Source organism: Microcaecilia unicolor, chromosome 5, assembly GCF_901765095.1.
Source record: "Microcaecilia unicolor chromosome 5, aMicUni1.1, whole genome shotgun sequence".
Lineage (NCBI taxonomy): Eukaryota > Metazoa > Chordata > Amphibia > Gymnophiona > Siphonopidae > Microcaecilia > Microcaecilia unicolor.
This window is the reverse complement of record NC_044035.1, coordinates 235,144,868-235,167,711: the sequence shown is the minus strand read 5'-3', so window position 1 is coordinate 235,167,711 and position 22,844 is coordinate 235,144,868. Positions and strand designations below refer to the sequence as shown.

The window sequence follows — 22,844 nt, the reverse complement described above, 5'->3', positions numbered from 1 at the left end:
AGATGACCCCAAGGTTTCGAGCTGAGGAGACAGGGAGAATGAGAGAGCCATCAACAGAAATAGAAAACGGGGGGAGCGGGGAGGTGGGTTGGGGGGGGAAAATGAGAAGCTCGGTTTTGGTCATATTTAATTTCAGGTGGCGTTGAGACATCCAGGCAGCAATGTCAGACAAGCACGCTGAAACTTTGGTTTGGATGCAAGGTGAGATATCAGGGGTAGAAAGGTAGATTTGGGAGTCATCAGCATAGAGGTGGTAGGAAAAGCCATGGGATGAGATTAATGAACCAAGGGAAGAAGTGTAGATAGAAAAGAGGAGGGGACCAAGAACAGAACCCTGAGGTACACCGACAGGCAGAGGGATAGAAGTAGAAGAGGATCCACCAGAGTGAACACTAAAGGTGCGGAGGGAGAGGTAGGAAGAGAACCAGGAAAGGACAGAGCCCTGGAATCCAAGTGAGGACAGGGTATCGAGAAGTATGCTGTGATCGACAGTGTCAAAAGCAGCGGAAAGATCAAGAAGAATGAGGATGGAATATTGACCTCTGGATTTAGCCAGTAATAGGTGCCAATCCCGGAATGCCCATTATAGAATACCGTTCAGTGCAGGACGTAAGGCGTCAGAAACAGCTGATCGCACCAGGAACTTCGCTGAACGAAGGCGCTATTCCGGCGCTGAAGAAGACTCTCTTCAGCTGGCGGAGTTCAGGGACCCCCGCCAGCAAACAAAGTATCTGATGTGGCAGCGGGGCGGGCGGCGACAGCGAGGGAGGGTTGGTGGCGGGAGGGGGGTTCAAGGGGGTCAACGGTGGGGGGGGGGGGTCCAATGTGGTGGCGGCTGCGACGGCTGGGGGGGGGCGGCTAAACAGTGCTCGCCACCTCGGGCTCTGGCCCCCCTCCTGGAGAGGTCTGGCTATGCCCCTGGCCTAGGCGCCTACGTGCCTAAGTAAAAGGACCCCTAAAGCATTTATCTTTACACTTTTCGTTGTAAAGACACCATCTCTCAAGACAATGTAACAGCACTAGAGTATGACCAATCAACATATTCAGGTCTCTCTTTTCCTCAGAGATCACAATGTTTGCACACCAAGGCTATGTTAATAGTGTTCACGATTCTCTGACCTCTTATGCTCATTCACAAACTCCACCAGTTCCTCTTCAGTGTAGGGTTTCTCTGGGATACTGACAGCATCATCCATGAAGGGTTCATAAAAATCCACCTCGTTCAGCTTTAAAGTAAGTTGTTTGGCCACCTGTTGCAAAAAAATGTCTTAGAATATATCCAATCCGATGCACAGTCTCCCCCAATTCTATAAAAGTTGTCAAAAATCGCACTTGCAAATTTGGGTGCACACCCAATGTGTACATGCTATTTAATTGAATAACTAGCTAATGCAATTATTGGCACTAATTAGATTTAATTGGCATTTACACATATAAATTTAGGTGCAGGATCTGCAACTAGAAGTTACGGGCGATCTGAAAAAGGAGGCACGGAAATGGAAGAGTCATGGTTGTAACGAGGGCATTCCTAAAATTTACGTGCATTGTTATAGAATAAAGGAGATTTGCACATTTCAGTTGGTGCAAATGGCTGCACCATAGGCGGTCGGTGGCCCAACTGTTTGGGGAGGCTAAAGGGGGTGGGGATAGGGGTGGAGCTTAAATCCATAATTGTCTGATAACATACAGAAAAAATAAAAAAATAAAAATAAAAGTCAAATTAATACCTTTTATTAAATTTAGATATTAGCTATGTATCATATGTCAAAGAATAAAGTGGTTGCTCAAAGCATATACTAACCACAATCGCTCAACTGCAAAACACTATGCACAACTTTGTGCAAAAACACACTCAGAACCTTACTGTACAATAAATATTACACTGGGCAGAACCTAATACACCAATATACCACCCATACGGAAAATGCAGACCGTCAACAATATGAAACAAGGGATCATAATATCACAATTCTCATGTAGAGCCACAAAACACCCTAATTCATGTTTAATGTGGGATAAAATGCCATAAATAAATAAATAAATATAAACTTTTAATGTTGAGCACCTGATTCTCAAAGTGGACATATTCCAAACACTATAATGAAAATAAAATAATCTTTGTTGTCTGGTGACTTTGTTTTTCTGATCATGCTGGCCAAGTATCCGATTCTGCTGCTATCTGTTCTCTCAACTCCGGTTCCATGGCTTCCTTTCCATTTATTTCTTTACTTTCTGCCTTTCTTCTTCATTTCTTGCCTTACATCCGTAAGTAAAAGCTGGGTCCTCTGCAGACTTGACTGTCCAGTGGATCCAGCTTCTGCCTATTTTCTCCATCGATGTGCAGGTTTTCCCCCTTTTCCCTCATCTCATCTCCTTCCTCTGTCTTCCCTCCCCTCCATGCATGTCCAGAATTTCTCCCCTTCATTCATGTGCATCTCCTTCCTGTCTTCCCGTCTCGCCATCCATGTCCAGCAACCCTCTTCTCCCCTCTAGCCATCCATGTCCAGCAACCCTCCTCTCTCTTCCCTGCCCTCCCCTCTATCCACCCATGTCCAGCAACCCTCCTCTCCCCTCTAGCCACCCACCCATGTCCAGCAAATCTCCTCTCCCCTGACCTCCCCTTCACCCATGTCCAGCAACCCTCCTCTCTCCCCTGCCATCCCCTCTATTCACCCATTCCAGCAACCCTCTTCTCCCCTGCCCTCCATGCATACCCAGCGCCAGCGCGATTCTCCTCTCCCACTTCCCCTCCCCTCGTTTACTATCTGCCCCGCGCCATCTTTACCTGCATCCCAGCGTCGGCCCGCCGCGTCATTTCAAAGCCCGCCATGCTGCCTGTCTCTATTCTTCCCTCCGTTCGCGATGTGATTCGTTCGGCAGAGTCCCGCCTTCTGACATCATTTCCTCGAGGGCGGGACTCTGCCGAACGAACACATCGTGAAGGGAGGGAAGAATAGAGACAGGCAGCAGGGCGGGCTTTGAAATGACGCGGCGGGCCGACGCTGGGACGCAGGTAAATTAAAGATGGCGTGGGGCAGTTGGTAAACGAGGGGAGGGAACAGGGAGACTCACAGCGCCGCCTAACTCTTTCCTGCTGTGGCTGGGGAGGCTTAGCCTCCCCAAGCCTCTTATACCGGGCGCCTATGGGCTGCACCTAAAGTTAGGTGCAATTCTCAGGCATAAATGCTATTGTAAAAACCACGCCTAACATTGAGTGTGGCTTATAGAGTATTACTTTCTTTGGCACCATATATAGAATCTAGCCCTTTAGGCACCAAAAAAGTGAGCGCTAAGCTAGTATTCTGTAATGTCAAATGACATATCTGAAGTTAGGTGTGACCACTTACACCTGCTCTATGACAAGCATAAAGGGGACCTTTCACTAAGGCGTGCCTAAAAGTCGCCTGCACATTGGTCCATTTCCCCAGCGCTCCTGGAAAAAAGGCATTTTTTTTGTGCCGGAAAATGGATGTGCGGCAAAATTAAAACCAGCATACGTCCATTTTCGGCCTGAGATCTTACTGCCACCCATTGACTTAGCGGTAAGGACTCATGCACTAACCAGGCAGTAAGGGTTCAACGCACATAAACTTCCAATTACTGCCGGGTAAGCGCCATGCAGTAGAAAATAGAAAATATTTTCTACCACGTGCTTTGGGCGGAATTACCACCCGGTGCATGTGGTAGCCAGTCAGTACTGCCAATTTGACGTACCTATGCGCCTTAGTAAAAGGGCCCCAAAGTTTGCAACTCAGCATTTGTATGCGTAAGTGAAAGCATTCTATAAAGCGCGTGCCAAAATAGTCAGAATGCCAATGACCCGCCCATACCTTGCCATATGTACACCTCTTTTGCAGATATGCACCATAGAACTTACACACAAAAGTTATAGAATTGGTTCTTAACTGATGTGCATATTCACTATTTATTTAAAAATTTCTATTCCACTTACAACTAAGCGGCTCACAATAAAACATACACAATAAAATCATACACAAATAAAACTCTTCTTACATCAATCAGGAACAAAAAAATCAGCCCCATGCTTTTACAAAAAGGTGCGTCCAACAGTTTATGAAACTGTGCCATACTGTTACACAATCTTAAAATTCCAGTTAAAGCATTCCAAACCTGTGGACTATCAATGAAAAAAGCTGCATTGCAAGTACAAGCATATTTCACAGAACATAAATCTCCAGTCACCAACAACATCACATTTTCTGACTACCCTTGAAATTGCACCTGTAACTGTAAACACCATTTATAGAATCAGAGGGTCTGTATGTATTTGTGTCCTGAAATTCAACAGATTCTATATTTCAAGAGGGGCGACAGAAGTACTGTTTCCTCTAAGTTGAGCAGGAGCCCGCCACCTAAAGTCCTGCCAGTGGGAGGTGCTGTTTCACTATCACATTTTCAATAGCAAGGGACAAGCAATCTCTGCAGGACTCCAGGGAACCTGCCTGTCCTTAGTGCTTAAAAACACAATATTGAAGCACCGCCCCCTACTGGCAGCAATGCAGTTGGAGGACTCCCGTTCAGCTTAGAGGGAACAGTGGACAGAAGTAATACAAATGATCTGTAATGGTATTGCTATCTAATGTGAAGTGTGGTGCTTGTTAAACGGGAGACAGTATGGTTATGAAGTGTTATGGAGTAACGCTCAGAAGGGGAATGACAGAGTAACAGAGAAAAGCTGACATACTGAAGCCACATGCATCATAGTTCCTTTTACTTACTCCTTTATCAAATGTAGCAAAGAAATTCATATATGGATGGAAGTGCTCAGCTGCTTCCTCAAAGGCTTTATAATCTGAAGGAAAATAAACAGTAAACCTTCATTTTTGTAATCATTATCATTGTTTAATTTGCGTTACATGCATGGAAGCAGCAGTGTATGAGTAGACTATCTCTGGATGGTTTTGGTAAATGGTTGTCATATTGGAACCAACAGAGGATAGAAAACTAATTCATCTTTTCCCTCTTTGTGCCAGCTCAAACTTTGAACCTATTAAAGGTGATACTAGCAAAAATGTATTGACAACAAGCAGTGCAGAACATTGTATTTTGTTGTCTTCCAAAATGGTAAATTGCGGGTCTTATGTTGAGTGGTCTATTTAACATAACATAACATTTTAATTAATATTCTGCTAAAGCTAATATAAGTTCTCAGTTGATTATAATAAAATGTCAGGTAGAACAATACTAGTGAAAAACAAAATCAATAAACAACGACAATACACTTACTGCTAGATTCTATATAGCGTGCCTACAGATCTGTGCTGAAATCCTGGCATATTCTATAAAAATGCACGTAACTTAATTGGCTTAACAAGCTAATCAGCATTGATAACAACATTTAACAAGCAATAATTATGTATTTATTATTAGGATTTATTTACCGCCTTTTTGAAGGAATTCACTTAAGGTGGTGTACAGTAAGAATAGATCAAACATGAGCAATACAAAGTATGGCATAGTATACTACTTGCAATAACAACACAAGATGTACTAGAACATTATAATTGGTAGTGAATGGTAAGGCAAAGTTGTAACATATAGATGAGTAAGAAAGTAGGAAGAATTAGAAAGTAAGGTGATTGATTTGAAAAACGTTGCATGTGAGGTCAGAGAGATGGTTAACTATTATCTCAGCTAGGGGAGGAGTGGATAAACATGTCCCGCTGCAGTATGTGCAGCCTGAGTCAATCCTTGTGTGTGTGAGTGAGATTAACAAGTTAGTTACTTCTTCCATTAAAGGCTTGGTTGAAGAGCCAAGCTTTTACCTGCTTCCTGAAGTAGAGGTAGTCTTGTGTTAAGTGTAGCCTTTCAGGCAATGCATTCCAGAGTGTGGGGCCTACTCTGGAGAAGGCTCGCTTGCGGGTATCACATCGTGTAATGTCTTTTGGAGAGGGTGTACTTAGTGAAAGTCCTTGGGAGGACCTTAGTGTCCTTGGCGGTGTATGGAGGATCATATATGAGCAATAATTGGCAATAATTAGAATTTACGTGCACAACTCGCCAAGCGAATTCTGTAATGAACTGCACCTAAATTCTAACGCGCGTAGTTCAAAAGGGTCATGGCTATAGGCGGGGAAATGGGCGTTCCCAAATTTACACATGTAGTTATAGAATATGGTCCAGTGTGTGTAAATCTGCGCAAAGGGATTTACATCACGTTTTTGTTGTTATAAATGGAGGCGCATAGTTTTAAGCACTGGGATATCAACTAAGCGTATTCTATATACCATACTTAATCCAGGCACCGCTTATAGAATACACTTGGAAATGTTTACCATGTGGATTTTATAGGTGCCTTATATAGAATCTGGCCCTTAATGACTCTCAATAAACAAAGACAATACACTTAATGACTTCAGATTGTATCATTAAAACGTTTCCTAAACAGAATAGATTTTTAACTGTTTTTTAAAAGACTGATAGTAAGAGACCTGCATTTCTTATGGGACATTGCTAAAGAATTAATCTGTTTCTGCTGAATATATCTCCCAAGTACATGCTTTTATGCCTATCAATATTTAAGGGTTTTTAAAAAAATATATTTGCCCTTCAGAAACTAAGAAGAATTTGGGTGACTTGACTATTTTTAGGGCAATTGTCAAAAGAAAACTCCCCATGAATTCTCCATAGAAAATTCTGCAGCAATATTTTTATACCCTTCCTCCACCTCATTTCTTTACAGGTGCAACGAATGGGATGTAAGCAAAGCATGGGGATCTGAACATGAAACCTCGATGTGCACTTCTGAAGGTCCCTCCCTTATGCTAACCCTTTTCTACACAAGTTTTATGAATACCGTGAACAGCACACATGACTATTCCCTACGTAATTGGGGGAGGTAGGGAGATGTCCAATGAAACACCCAGTTATTGGCTGATATTCCTTTGAAAATTGACCTCCCGACCATAGCAATATGGTTTGAATGAGCTGGCTGAGGTTTGTGATAAGATCAATAATGAGTACAGGTTGTATCCTACATAGGAACTGCTGAAAGTCTTAGAAGCATGGTAGGTGAAAGCAAAATCTTAATGGCGGGAGAAAAGAACCATGCAAGTGTTGGTTGACAAATTTGAAATGTCTGTGGTTTCTAATGTCCTCACATTCAGAATCTTCATTTTTGAAGAAGCCAATGAGTTTGATCTCGTCCTCAATCCGGTCAAAGGCCTGAAGTTCCAGCTTGCTATTAATGATCTCCACAGGATCGTCTAACATCTATCGGTGTAAAGAAAGAAAACAGAAAAAAGAATTACTCCTTCATTCTGTGACATCACTGCAGTGTAATGGGGTTAGAGTAGGTGGGATAAGCGGTTACATTACCAGGCAAGGACTTTCTTGTCTTGCCTACTTTTGAAAGTCCAAAAGTTTTACAGTTCAGTTCCATGTTGATTATTGAAAACCCAGAATTTTTCCAGGTCAGCCTAATTTTTTACAATTAGTTTCACTGAATCATGGACAGACAATTTGGTTTTACTTTGTGGAAATTAAATTTGAAGACCCCAGTACTAGAGGAAGCAGAGGCTCATCTGTCCCAAATAATGAGAAGTCACCTAGGAAATATTTTTTATTTTTTTATTTATTAGGATTTATTTACCATCTTTTTGAAGGAATTCACTCAAGGCAGTGTACAGCAAGAATAAGTCAAACACAAGCAATAGACAATTATAGCAGTAGAAATATTCAAACATCAACACAAAGTATGGCATAAAGGAGCATTTTCAATATGATGTCTAATTTGGACTTTGGATGTTTTGCGATAAATGCGTCCCAAATCCAAATAGGAAATATGGGCATTTTTGAAACAGCAAAGGACTAGATTCTATATATCATTCCTAAAAAATTGGCGCCAAAATGAAAGTTGCCTATGCGTATTCTATAAAGTGCGCCTTAAATTAGGCACACTTTCTAGAATAAACTTAAATTTATGTGCATTATATAAAATACACCAAGTGCTGCTCCATGTGACTAAATTTAATCCTGATGTCTAAATTATGCGCAGATCGGGTATATTCTATAACAATGCGCATAGATTTTAGAAATGGCCATGACCTGTCCACTTTTCAGCTATGAGACTTAGAATTTATATGCACCATGTTACAGAATATGCTTAGACAGTTCTGCGCATAAATTCTAATTAATGCCAATTAGTGTTGATAATTGGCTGTTGACATCCAATTATCAATGCTAATTAGTTGTTAACCAATTGCTTATGTGCATTGTTATGAATAGACTTCAATTTCCATGCAGAAATCTCGGTGCGATATATAGAATCTCGGTGCGATATATAGAATCTCGGGGAATCTCGGGGAAAACATCTATCTTTTTTTAAATATATAATAGCCACATGGAAAATGTTTTCATGCTCTGTGCGCTTATCAATTTTGGACATTTTCAAACAAACCCCCATCCAGTGAAAAACAGAGAAAATCAAGCAAATTGGAATGTAGGAGAAGCTAGCTTTCTTGGTAGACTGGCTACAAAGACATCCCAGGAGAGCAATGTGGCTCTGCAGTGGGGCACTGCAGTGGACTTCATGTAAATACTTCAGATACACATCTCATCTTTACACCCTTATACTGTCTACTGAGCTCTCCAAAACCCACCAAAAACCTATTTTACACACCTGAATACCACTACAATAGCTCTTAAGGGTGAAAGGGGTACCTATATATATGGGTACAATAAGTTTTGGGGGTGTGTGGGATGGCTCACACTTTCCACCACAAGTGTAATAGGTAGAGTGGGATATAGGCCTCAGTCCTCCTCTCAATAACCACTACACTACTCCAGGGACCTGCTTGCTGCTCTAATAGACCTAGAGGCTGGTAAGTAATATTTTTTAATCACATCTTTGGGGGTAGGGTAGAAGGGGGGTCAGTGACCACTGGGGAGTAAGGGAATCCTTGATTCTCTCCAGTGGTCATCTGGTCATTTGTGGCATCGTTTTGTGCCTTATTTGTTCTAAAAACAGGTCTAGACCACAGCACTAAAGATTCAGCCTTAGACGTTTTTGCTTTGTTCCATTATGGCTGTAAAACATCCAATTGTTGGGAACGTCCTAAGCCCGGACATGACACACCCCCTTGTAATTTAGATGCACTGCGGATGACTTGCATAGATAGACATATGCAAAATAGGTTTCAAAAAATACTGATTTGGATGTTTTGAGAAGAAATTCATCGAAATGCTGCTTTATGACACTTTTTGGACATTTTTCTCTTTTGAAAATGAGCCCCAAAGTATGCTACATTACAGTGTCAACACAATACACAATAAAACACTTTGACAGCATACGGTGTAAGCAAAGATGGAAAATATAGGTAGATAAGATAGAGTAATAAGAGTTGGAAAATAAGGGACTAGTTTAAAGAAAGTTGCAGATGAACTCATAAAGGTGCTTGAATATCATCTTAGCTAGGGTAGGAGTGGATAAACATGTCCTGCTATAGTACGTACAGCTCATGTCATCCATAAGTTATTTGGGGGTATGGATGAACTAATCAGAAAACCAGAATGAGTACAATATAGACACCTGAAATGTGACCTCAGAGAAGAATTTCTCAAATAAGTGGTGAAGTTGTAACAATTCAAAACTATAGAAAGATTTAACCGAAGAAGACAATTCAGGAAGGAAAACAACTAATAGAACCAGGTAAACTAGTTAAAACAGAATTCAATTAATTAAACAAGTTGCTAAAAAAATATGTACACTAATACTATGGCTTTTATTTTAAAATATTTCAGACATTGAACTGCCAGGGAATGGCATGCTATGTTGTGAGTTTAATAACATATCAGTTGCCTAGATTCTATATATTGCGCCTCGATTTCCACAAAGAAATCAAAGCATATTCTATAAAGTATGCTTTATGTTGTATAATACACTGTGCTGCTGTACGCAACTAAATTTAGTTGCGATCAATTATGCCAACTAAAACCTGGTGTAAATCCCGATGCCTAAATTAGGCACGGAGCACGTGTATTCCATAACAATGTGCATAGATTTTAGAAATGTGCACGATCCGCCCATTCTACTCCTATAACCACACCCACTATTCAACTACGTGACTTAGAATTTATGCACATGACGTTACAGAATAGGCTTAGCAAGTAGTGCTCATAAATTCTAATTAATACTAATTGCTTGTTAACTAATTAAGTTATGTGCATTGTTATAGAATATGCTTCGATTTCTGCGCAGAAATCGAGGCACGATATATAGAATCCCGGGGTGTATGTCTATGTCAAGAAAACCAACTAGCAGTTTCTAAAGCAGGAAGCTCCTCACTTACAACCTGTGGGCAGGGTTGCCAGGTGGAAAATTTTTTTCCAGCCTAAAGGAGCCCAAAATCCAGCCCAAAACCCGCCCAAACTCAAACCCCGCCCCTGACACCCCCGCCCCCGCGTCATCACCCCCGCCCCCGCCGTCATCAACCCCGCCTCCCCCGTCATCGGCCCCGCCTCCCCCGTCATCGGCCCCGCCTCCCCCGTCACTAACCCCGCCTCCCAACGTCACTAACCCCGCCTCCCAACGTCACTAACCCCGCCTCCCACGTCACTAACCCCGCCTCCCACGTCACTAACCCCGCCCACCGCGGCCGAAAAGCCGGCCAAAAAACCGCCCAAAAAACCGCAACCCGCCGCGGGCAAAAATTTCCCGCGGCGGGTCGCGGAAAACCGCCCAATTGGGCGGTAAAACCGCCCACCTGGCAACACTGCCTGTGGGCCTCAGCTTTGATCTTGAGCCTGATTGGCTTTGCCAGCATTTGAATGATTGTGATGTCATAAACACTGGACTGGACCACCATTTTGAAAGAGGTTCTTTCTGTTTACTGCATATGCTGCAGGGGCATGAAATAGCAATATTGGATGCAAGTTGCTTCTGCCATCCCTGGAAAGCTGGAATTGTATATATGACCTGTGAAAAACTTCATTCTCAGGGCTACTGTAGGAATATTAAGAGGCCTAGGCAATCTGTCAGTCTTGCAACTCCCCCTTTCCCTAAGAAGCTACCATAAAAACATACACAATAAAAGTTACAAATGAAGAGTTTAATTCTGCATTCTTATTTCAGGAAAATGAATGTTAATTTTATGGGCGGGAAAATACGTATTTTTCAAGATTTAGCCAAAGAGACTCAAACCAGGAGAAGGGAGTTATTGGCATTGAGACCGAGAATCCTTTCCCTGGGTGGAACATTTATTCTTAGATATCCATCTAGATGTATGATCTCTTTAGATGGTGTAGATTACCTTTTTTTCTGCCCTATTAAATTAAAAGATTTTCTTTTAGCTAAGGAGGCTATCCACCTTATAATTGAAAGAGAAAAACGCCTAGATTTCGACCCAAATCGGGAGATATATGTTTATCTCACAAAAACGAATAAATCGGTATAATAGAAAGCCGATTTTGGACGTTTTCAACTGCACTCCATCGCAGAAGCGTACAAAGTTGACGGGGGCGTGTTGGAGGCGTGGCGAAGGTGGAACTGGGGCGTGGTTATCGGCCGAGGAGAGATGGGCGCCTTTCGGCGATAATGGAAAAAAAGTATGCATTTGTAGCTAGAATTTAGGGCACTTTTCCTGGACCCTGTTTTTTCACGAATAAGGCCCCCAAAAGTGCCCTAAATGACCAGATTACCCCCAGATGGAATCGGGGATGACCTCCCCTGACTCCCCCAGTGGTCACTAACCCCCTCCCACCACAAAAAATGATGTTTCACAACTTTTTATTTTCACCCTCAAATGTCATACCCACCTCCCTGGCAGCAGTATGCAGGTCCCTGGAGCAGTTGTTAGGGGGTGCAGTGGACTTCAGGCAGGTGGACCCAGACCCATCCCCCCTACCTGTTACAATTGTGCTGCTTAATGCTTAGTCGTCCAGCCCCCCGAAACCCACTGTACCCACATGTAGGTGCCCCCCTTCACCCCTTAGGGCTATAGTAATGGTGTAGACTTGTGGGCAGTGGGTTTTGAGGGGGATTTGGGGGGCTCAACACACAAGGGAAGGGTGCTATGCACCTGGGAGCTCTTTTACCTTTTTTTTTGTTTTTGTAAAAGTGCCCCCTAGGGTGCCCGGTTGGTGTCCTGGCATGTGAGGGGGACCAGTGCACTACGAATCCTGGCCCCTCCCACAAACAAATGCCTTGGATTTATTCATTTTTGAGCTGGGCGCTTTCATTTTCCATTATCACTGAAAAACAAAAACGCCCAGCTCACAAATTGTCGAATAAAACATGGACGTCTATTTTTTTCAAAAATACGGTTCGGTCCGCCCCTTCACGGACCCGTTCTCGGAGAAAAACGCCCATGGAGATAGACGTTTTCGTTCAATTATGCCCCTCCACACGTGACCCGTCTGTGATGGCTGCTCCCACATAGCTGTACTGTCTAGGCTGCAGGACCCCAAAGTCCTTCTAGTTCAGTTCTGATATGTGTCACTTTATAAGTTATATTAGTTAGAATTTCCTAATCTTGGATCCCCTTTGTTGTGGACAAATATGATAAGATTTTGTTTGTAATATAAATACTTGGAGTTATGTTCTAAATCTATACATCTTAATGTGTGAACATTGGTGTGTTATTATGATGAAAATATAAATAAATAATTTAAAAAAAAGTTACAAATGAAATATAAATAGCAACACAAATGTGCTGCTACAGTCATCCTCTATCATTTTTCTGTGTACCACCATTAAACGTTGAAAAATGCCTGGACAAAAAAACTGCATCTTTAACAGTTTCTTAAATTGTAAAACATTTGAACATAAACCAGGGGTGTAGCTAGGTGGGGCCACGGGAGCATGGGCCCCAGCAGATTTAGCCCTGGCCCCCCTGCTTTCCCCCCTGCCACATTCGACCTCCCCCTTCCCCCGCCACCAACCCTCCACCGCCGCCGCCGTCAGGTACATTTGCTGGCGGGGGTCCCCAACCCCTGTCAGCTGAAGTCCTCTTCAGCACCGGTCTCCGGCGCATTGCTGATCTGGATTCTGTTTTTGTGAGTCCTGACGTCCTGCACGTAGGAACGTGCAGGACGTCAGGACTCACAGAAACAGAATCCAGATCAGCAAATGCGCCGGACTCGGAGACCGGCGCTGAATGGGATGCCCGCCAGCAAAGGAACCTGACGGCGGCGGGGGAGGGTTGGTGGCGGTGGTAGGGGGGGTCGAAAGGGACGGGGAAGGGGCGGCAGCGCCGGGGGGGGGGGGTCAAAAGTGGCGGGGGGGGGGGGGGGGGGAGTCAGCAGCGCCGGGGGGGGGGGGGGAGCTAAAATGTGCCCACTCACCTTGGGCTCTGGACCCCCCTCCTGCCAAAGTCTGGCTACGCCCCTGACATAAATACAACTGGCCAGATAAGGCATTCCACATTACGGGTCCTACTATCGAAAATGATGAAGCCTCCTCACAGCATAATGTGTAGTTGATACCAAATCCAGAGCTAACCGAATTGCAAAGTCAAACTTTAAGGGCCAGATTCTATATAAGGTGCCTAAAAAATCCACATGGTAAACATTTTCTCTTAAGTGTATTCTATAAGCGGCACCAAGATTTAGGCGCAGTATATAGAATACGTTTAGTTGATATCCCAGTGCCTAAAATTATGTGCCTCCATTTACACCAATGAAAATATGGCATAAATCCCTGTGCGTAGATTTACGCACACTGGGCCATGTTCTATAATTACGCGCACAAATTTTGGAACGCCCACAAAACATTTGAACTGCGCATGTTAGAATTTGGGTGCAGTTCATTACAGAATATGTTTAGCAAGTGCATGTAAATTCTAATTATTACCAATTAGTGTTTATTATTGCCTGTTAAGTGCTGTTATCAATGCTGATTAGCTTGTTAAGCCAATTAAGTTACACATGTATAGAATATGCTTGAATTTCAGTGCAGATCTCTAGGCGCGCTATATAGAATCCGGGGTAAACCCCTATCTGATCTTAATAACAGATTGAACGTACCATGGCACTGTACCATACACAGACTGATAAATAATAGACAAAATTTTGTATTGAATCCTATATTTTACAGACAACCAATGAAGCTGTTTCAATACCAGTGTAACGTGTTCAAATTTAGAAAGGTAAAGAGAATTACAATAATCCATTTTTGATACCACCATACTCTATATCACACTCCTAAAATCATTTGAACTCAGATTTTGGCTTCAATCGATATACTAAATGCAAATGCTGAAAAGACAATTGAATCACATTCACAATTTATGTCTGCATTGTAAACTGCGCATCCAAAATTATCACCAACAATTTTATCTCGATTTTCACAGATACATTCACTTCTCCGACCTGTATAGCCTGAGGCCATCTTTCAGCCCCTAGGCCTCTCATGAAGCTTTAATAATTACATCAGCCCTCCCAGAATATTCCAATAAAATGAGTAATTGGGCATCATACTTTTACTTATTAAACTTTGTTTCTCATATAGATAGCTAGCTAATGAGGTCAGTTTCCAAAAACATTTACCTAGATAAGTGGGCCATTTCAAAATTGCTTTCCCTCCCCTATAAAAATACATGCTGATGGTTCTTTGAATTTGAACTGTGTGGCTGTCAGGATTGTAGCTGATCTTTGTTAGCTCCCAGAAGCCGCTGCCCTAGGCAAATACCTACTTTGCCTAATAGTTAACACAGACCTGTTCATTCCTGATTTTCCCTGGCTCACACTGAGGGCATGAGGAGCAGGGCATGGGGTGACGGATTCCCAAAAACTAAAAGGTGGTCAACCTTCATCCTATAAAAGTTTTTTTTTTTTTTTAATTAAGGACAAGTTATTTAGGACAAGTTATATAATTTGGAGCAGTGAAGGGGTGAATGAGGCTCTCAGGAGACCTTTTTTTTAAACAAATTTAGAAAAAATAAAGAAGTGTCTCACTCAACTGAGCTAAAATGGCTAGAGCCCTTTGATAAGAAATTGGCAGAATCTCACTGGCCTGGAGAAATTGCAAGCGAAAGAAGGTATGTCAACATACTATTATAATGGTCTCTAAAATCCTTCACTCTCTGCTCTAATAATTAACACTCCTGAATGCCCCTGAGGGCTGTGTTAATAAGACTCTTGCCATTCCTCACAGTTTAGATCAGGGCCGCCAAGAGGGGAGGGGGCAAGGGGGACAAATTTCCCTGGGCCTGGGCCTCCAGGGGGAGGCGGTGCCGGGGTCAGGCCGCCGGCGCTACAGTCCCCGGTCTCACCTGCCTGTCCTCTGCTCCGTCCGCCATTGGGCCCCCTGCATTAAAATTGGCAGTGCCTCAGTTGAGCTCCATTTGGAAAGGCAGATCGCCTCCCTTCCCTTCGGGCCCTCCCTGTGTCCCGCCCTCGCAGAAACTGGAAGTTACATCAGGCGAGGGCGGGACACAGTGAGGGAAGGCCCGAAGGGAGGTGATCTGCCTTTCCAAACGGAGCTCAGCTGAGGCGCTGCCAATTTTAATACAGGGGGCCCGGTGGCAGACGGAGCCGAGGGCAGGCAGGTGACACCGGGGACTTCAGCAGCGGCACGGGGGGGGGGGGGGGGGGGGGGGGGGGGAAGGGCCTTGCCCTGGGCCCGGCCGCCCTGGTTTAGATCACTGCCTGCTCCTGGCCATTCTAGCTGCAAATTCTCCTCTGCCATCATTTCCATTTTGTGCTTACGTCCAGGAGGAATTCCACCAAGACATCAGCTGACAGTTCCCCATCAAATTCGATCACGTTCTCCTCCTTAAAGATGTAGAGGCTCCCTTCTTCTGTACAACCTGGGTAAATGAGAGAAAGGTATCCATTAGTACAAAGTTAGTTTTGTTTAGTTTACTTATATTTGATATAACCATCTTTTGGGAGCCCATCGAGGCATTTTACATAAAATGAAGGGGTCTTTTTACAAAGGCGTGCAGAAAAATGGCTTGCGGTAGTGTAGGCGCGGGTTTTGGCTGTGTGCCTGTAAAAACAGGCCTTTTTAAAATTTTTGCCGAAAATGGACGGGCTGCATAATCATTTTTGGTCTGAGACCTTACCACCAGCCATTGACCTAGCGGTAATGTAGGAGTGGAACACCGGATACTACCCGAATACTACTGCCTACCAGAACAACCTCATGTTTTGTGCCTATTGATGGACTTATACTTATGTATTCTACCTCTGCTTTTGGCTTTTAGCCATACTTTATCACTGCACTGGACCATTGTGCCTTACTCAGTTTTATTGTTTACTAATGTAAGACAGAATGCAGGGCTATTAGACATATAGCTTGTAACTGTAACTGTAGTAGCAAGGCGTATACGAGATCAGCTTGCACGTAGATGCCCCATGAATAGGTGGCCTTGGAGGGTGCTAACACCCCCGCCCTGCATCTCTGAGCCGACGAGTCTTATCTCCTGTGCTAGAAAGGAGCATTGTGTGTATGTAGAATAAGCTGCTAAGTTTCGTTTCTCTTGCCAGTATCTTTTCAGTATTATGACGTGTGTACGTACTGAGAACTACAATTATGCACTGTATGAACTACAACTGTTTACTGCGCATGCCAAATGTGACGTGTAAGGGGCCTAGTGCGCAGGCCCAGTAGGGAAGTATAAATGTAAGTGTCAGGTGATTTGCGACACACAGTGTCCTGAGACTACTCGGTACTGTTCACTTGCTAGCAATAAAGTTGCCTTGTTTGGAACCAAATTTGGCCTTTTGTCTTCTGATTTACTAGCCTGTTTCAGTAAAGACTCATGCGGTAACCGGGGGGTAATGACCTACGTGCGCCAAATGCCACTTGGCACGCGTCCGTTATGCGTGCCCAAAAATAAAAAATATTTTTCAGACGCGCGTATCAGATGTGCGCCATAAATGAAATTACCACAAGAGCCACACAGTAGTCGGGTGGTAACTCCATTTTGGCGCACATTGGGTGCACGTAGACACTTACGCGGCTTAGTAAAAGGGCCCCTAAGTGAAATAAAAACATGCTGGTTGATATTTAAAATGATTTAACTGGCCAGAAATAACCGCTGATCAGTTAAATCACTTGTTCGTGGCTACCTGGTCATTTTCAGCAGCTCTTAACCAGTTATTTTTGCTGAAAATGACTGGTTAGCGCCCACATAAAAACCAACTAGGTTGGGGGTGTTCTGGAGTGGAGTCAGCACTTGGCTGCTTAAGTTCCAATTTTCAGCACTTAACTGGCCAGGTTTAGCACATAAATGTGACCGCAGAAAACACAATCCTATCACAAAAATTAAAACCAAGAATTTTGACAAGTGTTTTAAAGTTTTTGGTGTACAGGAAGTCATGAGATATTGAGATTACTCAGATTCATCCAGTTCTTCATAATGCACACTTACCAAGTTTTTTTGCAAGCTTGGAATCCTTTTTGGAGTCTATCAATGCAAACCCAATACCTTTGCTTTCCAAAACTTGGGCAGCAAGCTAAAAGGAAATTAAAACAGTATAAGGTTAAAAAAATATATATACCAGATTTGTTCATACAAAGACAGCCCAGCTGTCCAAAAGCATTTAACCCCAGGACCAATGACTATCAGGCTTATTTTTGAAAAAGAAGGGCGCCCATCTTTCCACACAAATCGGGAGATGGGCGTCCTTCTCCCAGGGTCGTCCAAATCGGCATAATCGAAAGCCAATTTTGGGCGTCCTCAACTGCTCTCCATTGCGGGGATGACCAAAGTTCATGGAGGCGTATTGGAAGCATAGTGAAGGCGGCACTGGGGCGTGCTTAACATGTGGGCATCCTCGGCCAATAATGGAAAAAGAAGGGCGTCCCTGACGAACACCTGGCCAACTTTACTTGGTCCTTTTTATTTTACCACCAAACCTCATAAATGTGCCCTAAATGACCAGATGACCACCGGAGGGAATCGGGGATGACCTCCCCTTACTCCCCCAGTGGTCACTAACCCCCTCCCACCCTAAAAAACTTTTTTTTAATATTTTTCCAGCCTCTATGCCAGCCTCAAATATCATACCCAGCTCCATGACAGCAGTATGCAGGTCTTGGAGCAGTTTTAGTGGGTACTGCAGTGCACTTCAGGCAGGCGGACCCAGGCCCATCTCCCCCCTACCTGTTATACTTGTGGTGGTAAATGTGAGCCCTCCAAAACCCACCCAAAACCCACTGTACCCACATCTAGGTGCCCTCCTTCATCCCTAAGGGCTATGGTAGTGGTGTAGAGTTGTGGGGAGTGGGGTTTGGGGGGCTCAGCATCTAAGGTAAAGGAGCTATGCACCTAGGAGCAATTTCTGAAGTCCACTGCAGTGCCCCCTAGGGTGCCCTGGCATGTCAAGGGGACCAGTACACTATGAATGCTGGCTCATCCCATGACCAAATGGCTTGGATTTGGTCATTTTTGAGATGGGCGTCCTCGGTTTCCATTATCGCTGAAAATCGGGGATGGCCATCTCTAAGGTCGACCTAAATGTTGAGATTTGGGCGTCCCTGACCATATTATCAAAAGGAAAGATGGCCGCCCATCTTGTTTCGATAATACGGGTTTCCCCGTCCCTTTGCGGGGACGTCCTGAAAGGATGTCCTCAGGAAAACTTGGGCGCCCCATTCGATTATGCCCCTCTATATAACCCAAAGCATGTATCTTCAAGATGAATGACTATCTGTAACCCAGAAAGCAGGGATATGAATGGTAAAAAATTTTTTGGTCTGGTTCGTTTTCAGATATTGAATCATTCTTTTCATTAGTTTCCATTCAAGACAAAGGGGCAAGCAAATCAGTGGCTTTCCATTCATTTTTAAAGAGGCTGCAATGGAGGAATACTTTAGTGATTGAAGCTATGTGCTGAGAGCAAACAAAGCCAGCATGCACTCCCACTGATGGATTATTGCCTCAAGCACAAATTTAGGGGTCCTTTTACTAAGGTGCGCTGAAAAATGGCTTGCGGTAGTGTAGGTGTGGGTTTTGGCAGTGGCGTACCAAGGGCGGGGTGGTGGGGGCAGTCCGCCCCGGGTGTCAGCAGGTGGGGGGTGCTCCGCTGGTGCCGCAGTCCCCAACTGCCCACCAGCTCAATTGACAGACGATCCTCTTCTCCTGCCACCCAGCACCCAGCCTTAAAAAAAAAATCAGTGAAGCGCCTCGCATCTGCTCTGCTGTATATGAAGCAAATCGCCTCGTCACATCGGCCCTTTCCTCACTGTGTCCCGCCCTCTGATGTAACTTCCCATTTCCGCATGGGCGGGACACAGTGAGGGAAGGGCTGACGTGACAGGGCGATTTGCTTAATTTACATAAGAGCAGATGCGAGGTGCTTCACGATTTTTTTTTAAGGCTGGGTGTCAGGTGGCAGGAGAAGAGGGTCGTCTGTCGATGGAGTTGGTGGGCAGGTGGGGCCTGGGTTGGGGAGGGGGGCTCAAATGGGAGAAGGGGACTGGGTCTGGGGGGGCTCAGATGGGAGAAGGGGACTGGGTCTGGGTGGGATCAGATGGAAGAAGGGGACTGGGACTAGGACTGGGTGGGGAGGTGCTCAGATGGGAGAAGGGGACTGGGACTGGGGGGGCTCAGATGGGAGAAGGGGACTGGGTCTGGGAGGGGGAGCTCAGATGGGAAAAGAGGCCTGGAGCTGGAATTGGGGTCTGAGAAGTGTGCAGGAGGGAGAATGGGGCCATGCCTGGGGCAGGTGGGAGAATGGGTCTGGGCTGAAAAGGGGGGCCCTAATGCAAGGCATGTGGATGAAGGGGACTGGAACTAGGGGCTGAAAAGGAGGGTAGTTGGGATAAGGGCAGTGGTGTGCTGGAGCCAGCTCGCACCGGCTCGCAAGAGCCGGTTGTTAATCTTTCAACCGACTTGCGAGCCGGTTGTTAAATATAGTGAGCCGGCTCTGGCTCTCCTCCCTCCCTCTGGATCCTCACCGACGCCTTGTTCTTCGAATTCTTTGGGGCAGGCAGTCTTGCCTGCCCGCTGCCAGCTCACTCTCCCCCACTGCCAATTCGTGCTTTAAAAATGGCCGCCGAGACTTCCAGAGGCGGCCTCGCAAGACTTCTGCTGAAGTCTTGGTGGCCATTTTGAAACGCGAATCGGCAGCGGGGGAGAGTCAGCTGGCAGCGGGCAGGCAAGACTGCCTGCCCCGAAGAATTAGAAGGACGAGGCAGGTAGACCCGAAGCATACTTGGGGTGAGAGTGAGGGTGCTGTCTATGTTGGGGGGGGGGGGGAAGTTGGGTGGAGGAATTGGAAGGGATTTTTGTGACGTTTGGAGGGTAGGGGGGATTAGAAGGGGTTTTCATGATGTTTCTGGGTGTGAGAGAGAGGAAGATTGGAATCTTGGGGGAGGGGGACGTTGGGACCCGGGGGGGGGGGGGAAGTTGGGTGGAGGAATTGGAATGGATTTTTGTGACGTTTGGAGGGTAGGGGGGATTAGAAGGGGTTTGCATGATGTTTCTGGGTGTGGGAGAGAGGGAGGTTGGAATCTTGGGGGAGGGGGACGTTGGGACCCGGGGGGGGGGGGGGGAAGTTGGGTGGAGGAATTGGAAGGGATTTTTGTGATGTTTGGAGGGTGGGGGGATTAGAAGGGGTTTTCATGATGTTTCTGGGTGTGGGAGAGAGGGAGATTGGAATCTTGGGGGAGGGGGATGTTGGGACCCAGCCAGATACTCTTAACAGGTCCCGACTGAATATCAGATGGTCAGTGTTTAAAAAAAAAGTGCTAACTGCTGCAGGCTCATTATTGACTTTGAGCTTTTGGAAGTAGAAGTAGATAGCAGAGAGAGTGATCCCAGGGGCCCATGGAGGGCATGGGAGAGGAGGGTCGCTGGTTATGGGTGCATGCAGGGCAGGGGGAGAGAAGGGTCCCTGGACATGGGTGGATGGAGGGCAGGGGAGAGGAGGGGAGAGAGAAGAAATGCTGGACATAGATGGAGGGGAGGGAAGAGTGAGGAAGGAGATGAGTTGAGGGGAAAGGAAGAGAGGAGAAAAGCACATGGATGAAGAAAATAGGCAGAAGCTGAGGACCAGAAATGAAGAAGAAAGGAAAGGAAGCCCTGGAAATGGAGTTAAGAGGACAGATAGCAGCAGAATTGGATACTGGGCCAGCATGATCAGAAAAACAGTCACCAGACAAAAAAGGTAGAAAAAAAATCATTTTATTTTCATTATAGTGTTTGGAATATGTTCACTTTGAGAATCAGGTGCTCAACATTAAAAGTTTATATTTATTTACGGCATTTATGGCATTTTATCGCACATTAAACATGAATTAGATTGGAACCTGGGATCATTTAATTTTTTTTTCCTGGAGGAATGCATTGCCACCCCCCCGGCTCGCTCCCTGGTTATAGCCAGTTGTGCAATTTGGGGGGGAGGGGGTGCAGAGGGGGACAGGGGGCGCAGAGGGGGACAGGGGGCGCGCAGAGGGGGACCGGGGAGAGAGCCTGTTGTTAAACATTTACCAGCACACCACTGGATAAGGGAGCTAGTACTGGAACTGGGGGCTGAAAAGGGACTGGGGTTGAAACTGTGGGGACTGGGGGCTGAAAAAGGGACAGGGAGAAGTGGCTGGGGGCTGAAGCTTGGGACTGGTGGGAGAAAATGGCTGGGGCTGAAACTGGGGACTGGTGGGATAGTGGGGCTGAAACTGGGGGCCAAAAGAGGGGGCAGAGAGAGAGAGGGGGTAGACCCTGGATGGATGGGAGAGGGAGGGCAAATGGTGGATTGAAGGGGCAGAGAGAAAGGGCAGACAGTGGATGGAAGGGCATGGGCGTAGATTGAGGGGGGCGAGGGGGGGCATTGCCCCCCCAAACGAGTCGCACCGGCGAACTGGCGGGGCTTAATTGTGTTTTCCCCGCCGGCGCTGCCTCGGTCTCTGACTCCCTGCAGCATTTTTGTCTTCACCCGTCCTGTACCCGTCGCCGTCAGCGCTGCCATTCATTCTCACAGGCAGCCTCGTTCCCACTCCCCTTTGCCGCATCCTCCGGCTCTCTCTGATGCACTTTCTGTTTAACAGGAAGTGCATCAGAGAGAGCCGGTCGGAGGAGTGGACGCGGCAAAGGGGAGCGGGAACGAGGCTGCCTGTGAGAATGAATGGCAGCGCTGACGGCGACGGGTACAGGACGGGTGAAGACAAAAATGCTGCAGGGAGTCAGGGACTGAGGCAGCGCCGGCGGGGAAGAGCGAGGCAGCATGCTGGCTGGTGGAAGGGAGACAGGGAGAGACAGTCACTGTTGAGGTGATGGGGTAATGCTAGGTAGAGGTGAGCGAGAGAGGTGGGGAATGTTTGTGGGGGGAGATGCATGGGGGAGAGAGAGGGAGAAATAATACTGGATGTGGAGGAGGAGGGAGGGACAGCAAGAGAAAAGGGGAAATGTTGGAACATGGAAGTGGGAGGGAGGGAGACAGAGAGAGATGCTGTATGGGGATGGGAGAGATGCTAAAAGGGGAAGGAAGAGAACGAAAGAGATAGATGTTGGGCCCAGGGTGCAAGGAAGGGAGATACTGAGAGTGATGTGGGCAGTGAGAGAGAAGAAGGAGGGAAGAGAGGTTGTACATGGGGATGGATGAGAGGGAGGGATAGATATACACTAGAGGGGAAAGAGAAAAAGAGGGAGATTGTGGATCCAGGGACAGAAGGGAGTGAGGGAGAAATGCTGGACAATTGGAGGGAGGGAAGAGAGAGAGAGAGGAAGAAATGCTGGACCACAGGGAAGTGGGGGCTGGAAGATGCTGGGGTGTGGGTGTGTGTGTGGAAGGGACAGGGAGATATTAGGCTACAATGGGAGAAAGGGAGCAGGCGTGCTGGGCTAGAAGGTTGGAGGGAGGAAGATGCTGCAAATGGTGGAACTATTTGGGAGAGGCCAAAGGGGAGGTGGGAAGGAAACAAATGAGAGGATGATAGT

General features: G+C 45.7%; 1 protein-coding gene across 1 annotated transcript in view; it reads right to left on the bottom strand.

Annotated features, from left to right (window-relative positions):
- Positions 1-22,844, bottom strand: part of CASQ2 (calsequestrin 2) — a 99,186-nt gene that overhangs the window by 31,721 nt on the left and 44,621 nt on the right. The window contains exons 2-6 of the mRNA XM_030203889.1: positions 17,337-17,421; positions 15,667-15,767; positions 7,122-7,233; positions 4,740-4,813; positions 1,120-1,250 (exon numbers count right to left, since the gene is read on the bottom strand). Of these exons, the coding sequence (XP_030059749.1) occupies positions 1,120-1,250; positions 4,740-4,813; positions 7,122-7,233; positions 15,667-15,767; positions 17,337-17,421 (503 nt within the window). The remainder of the gene's footprint in view (positions 1-1,119; positions 1,251-4,739; positions 4,814-7,121; positions 7,234-15,666; positions 15,768-17,336; positions 17,422-22,844) is intronic.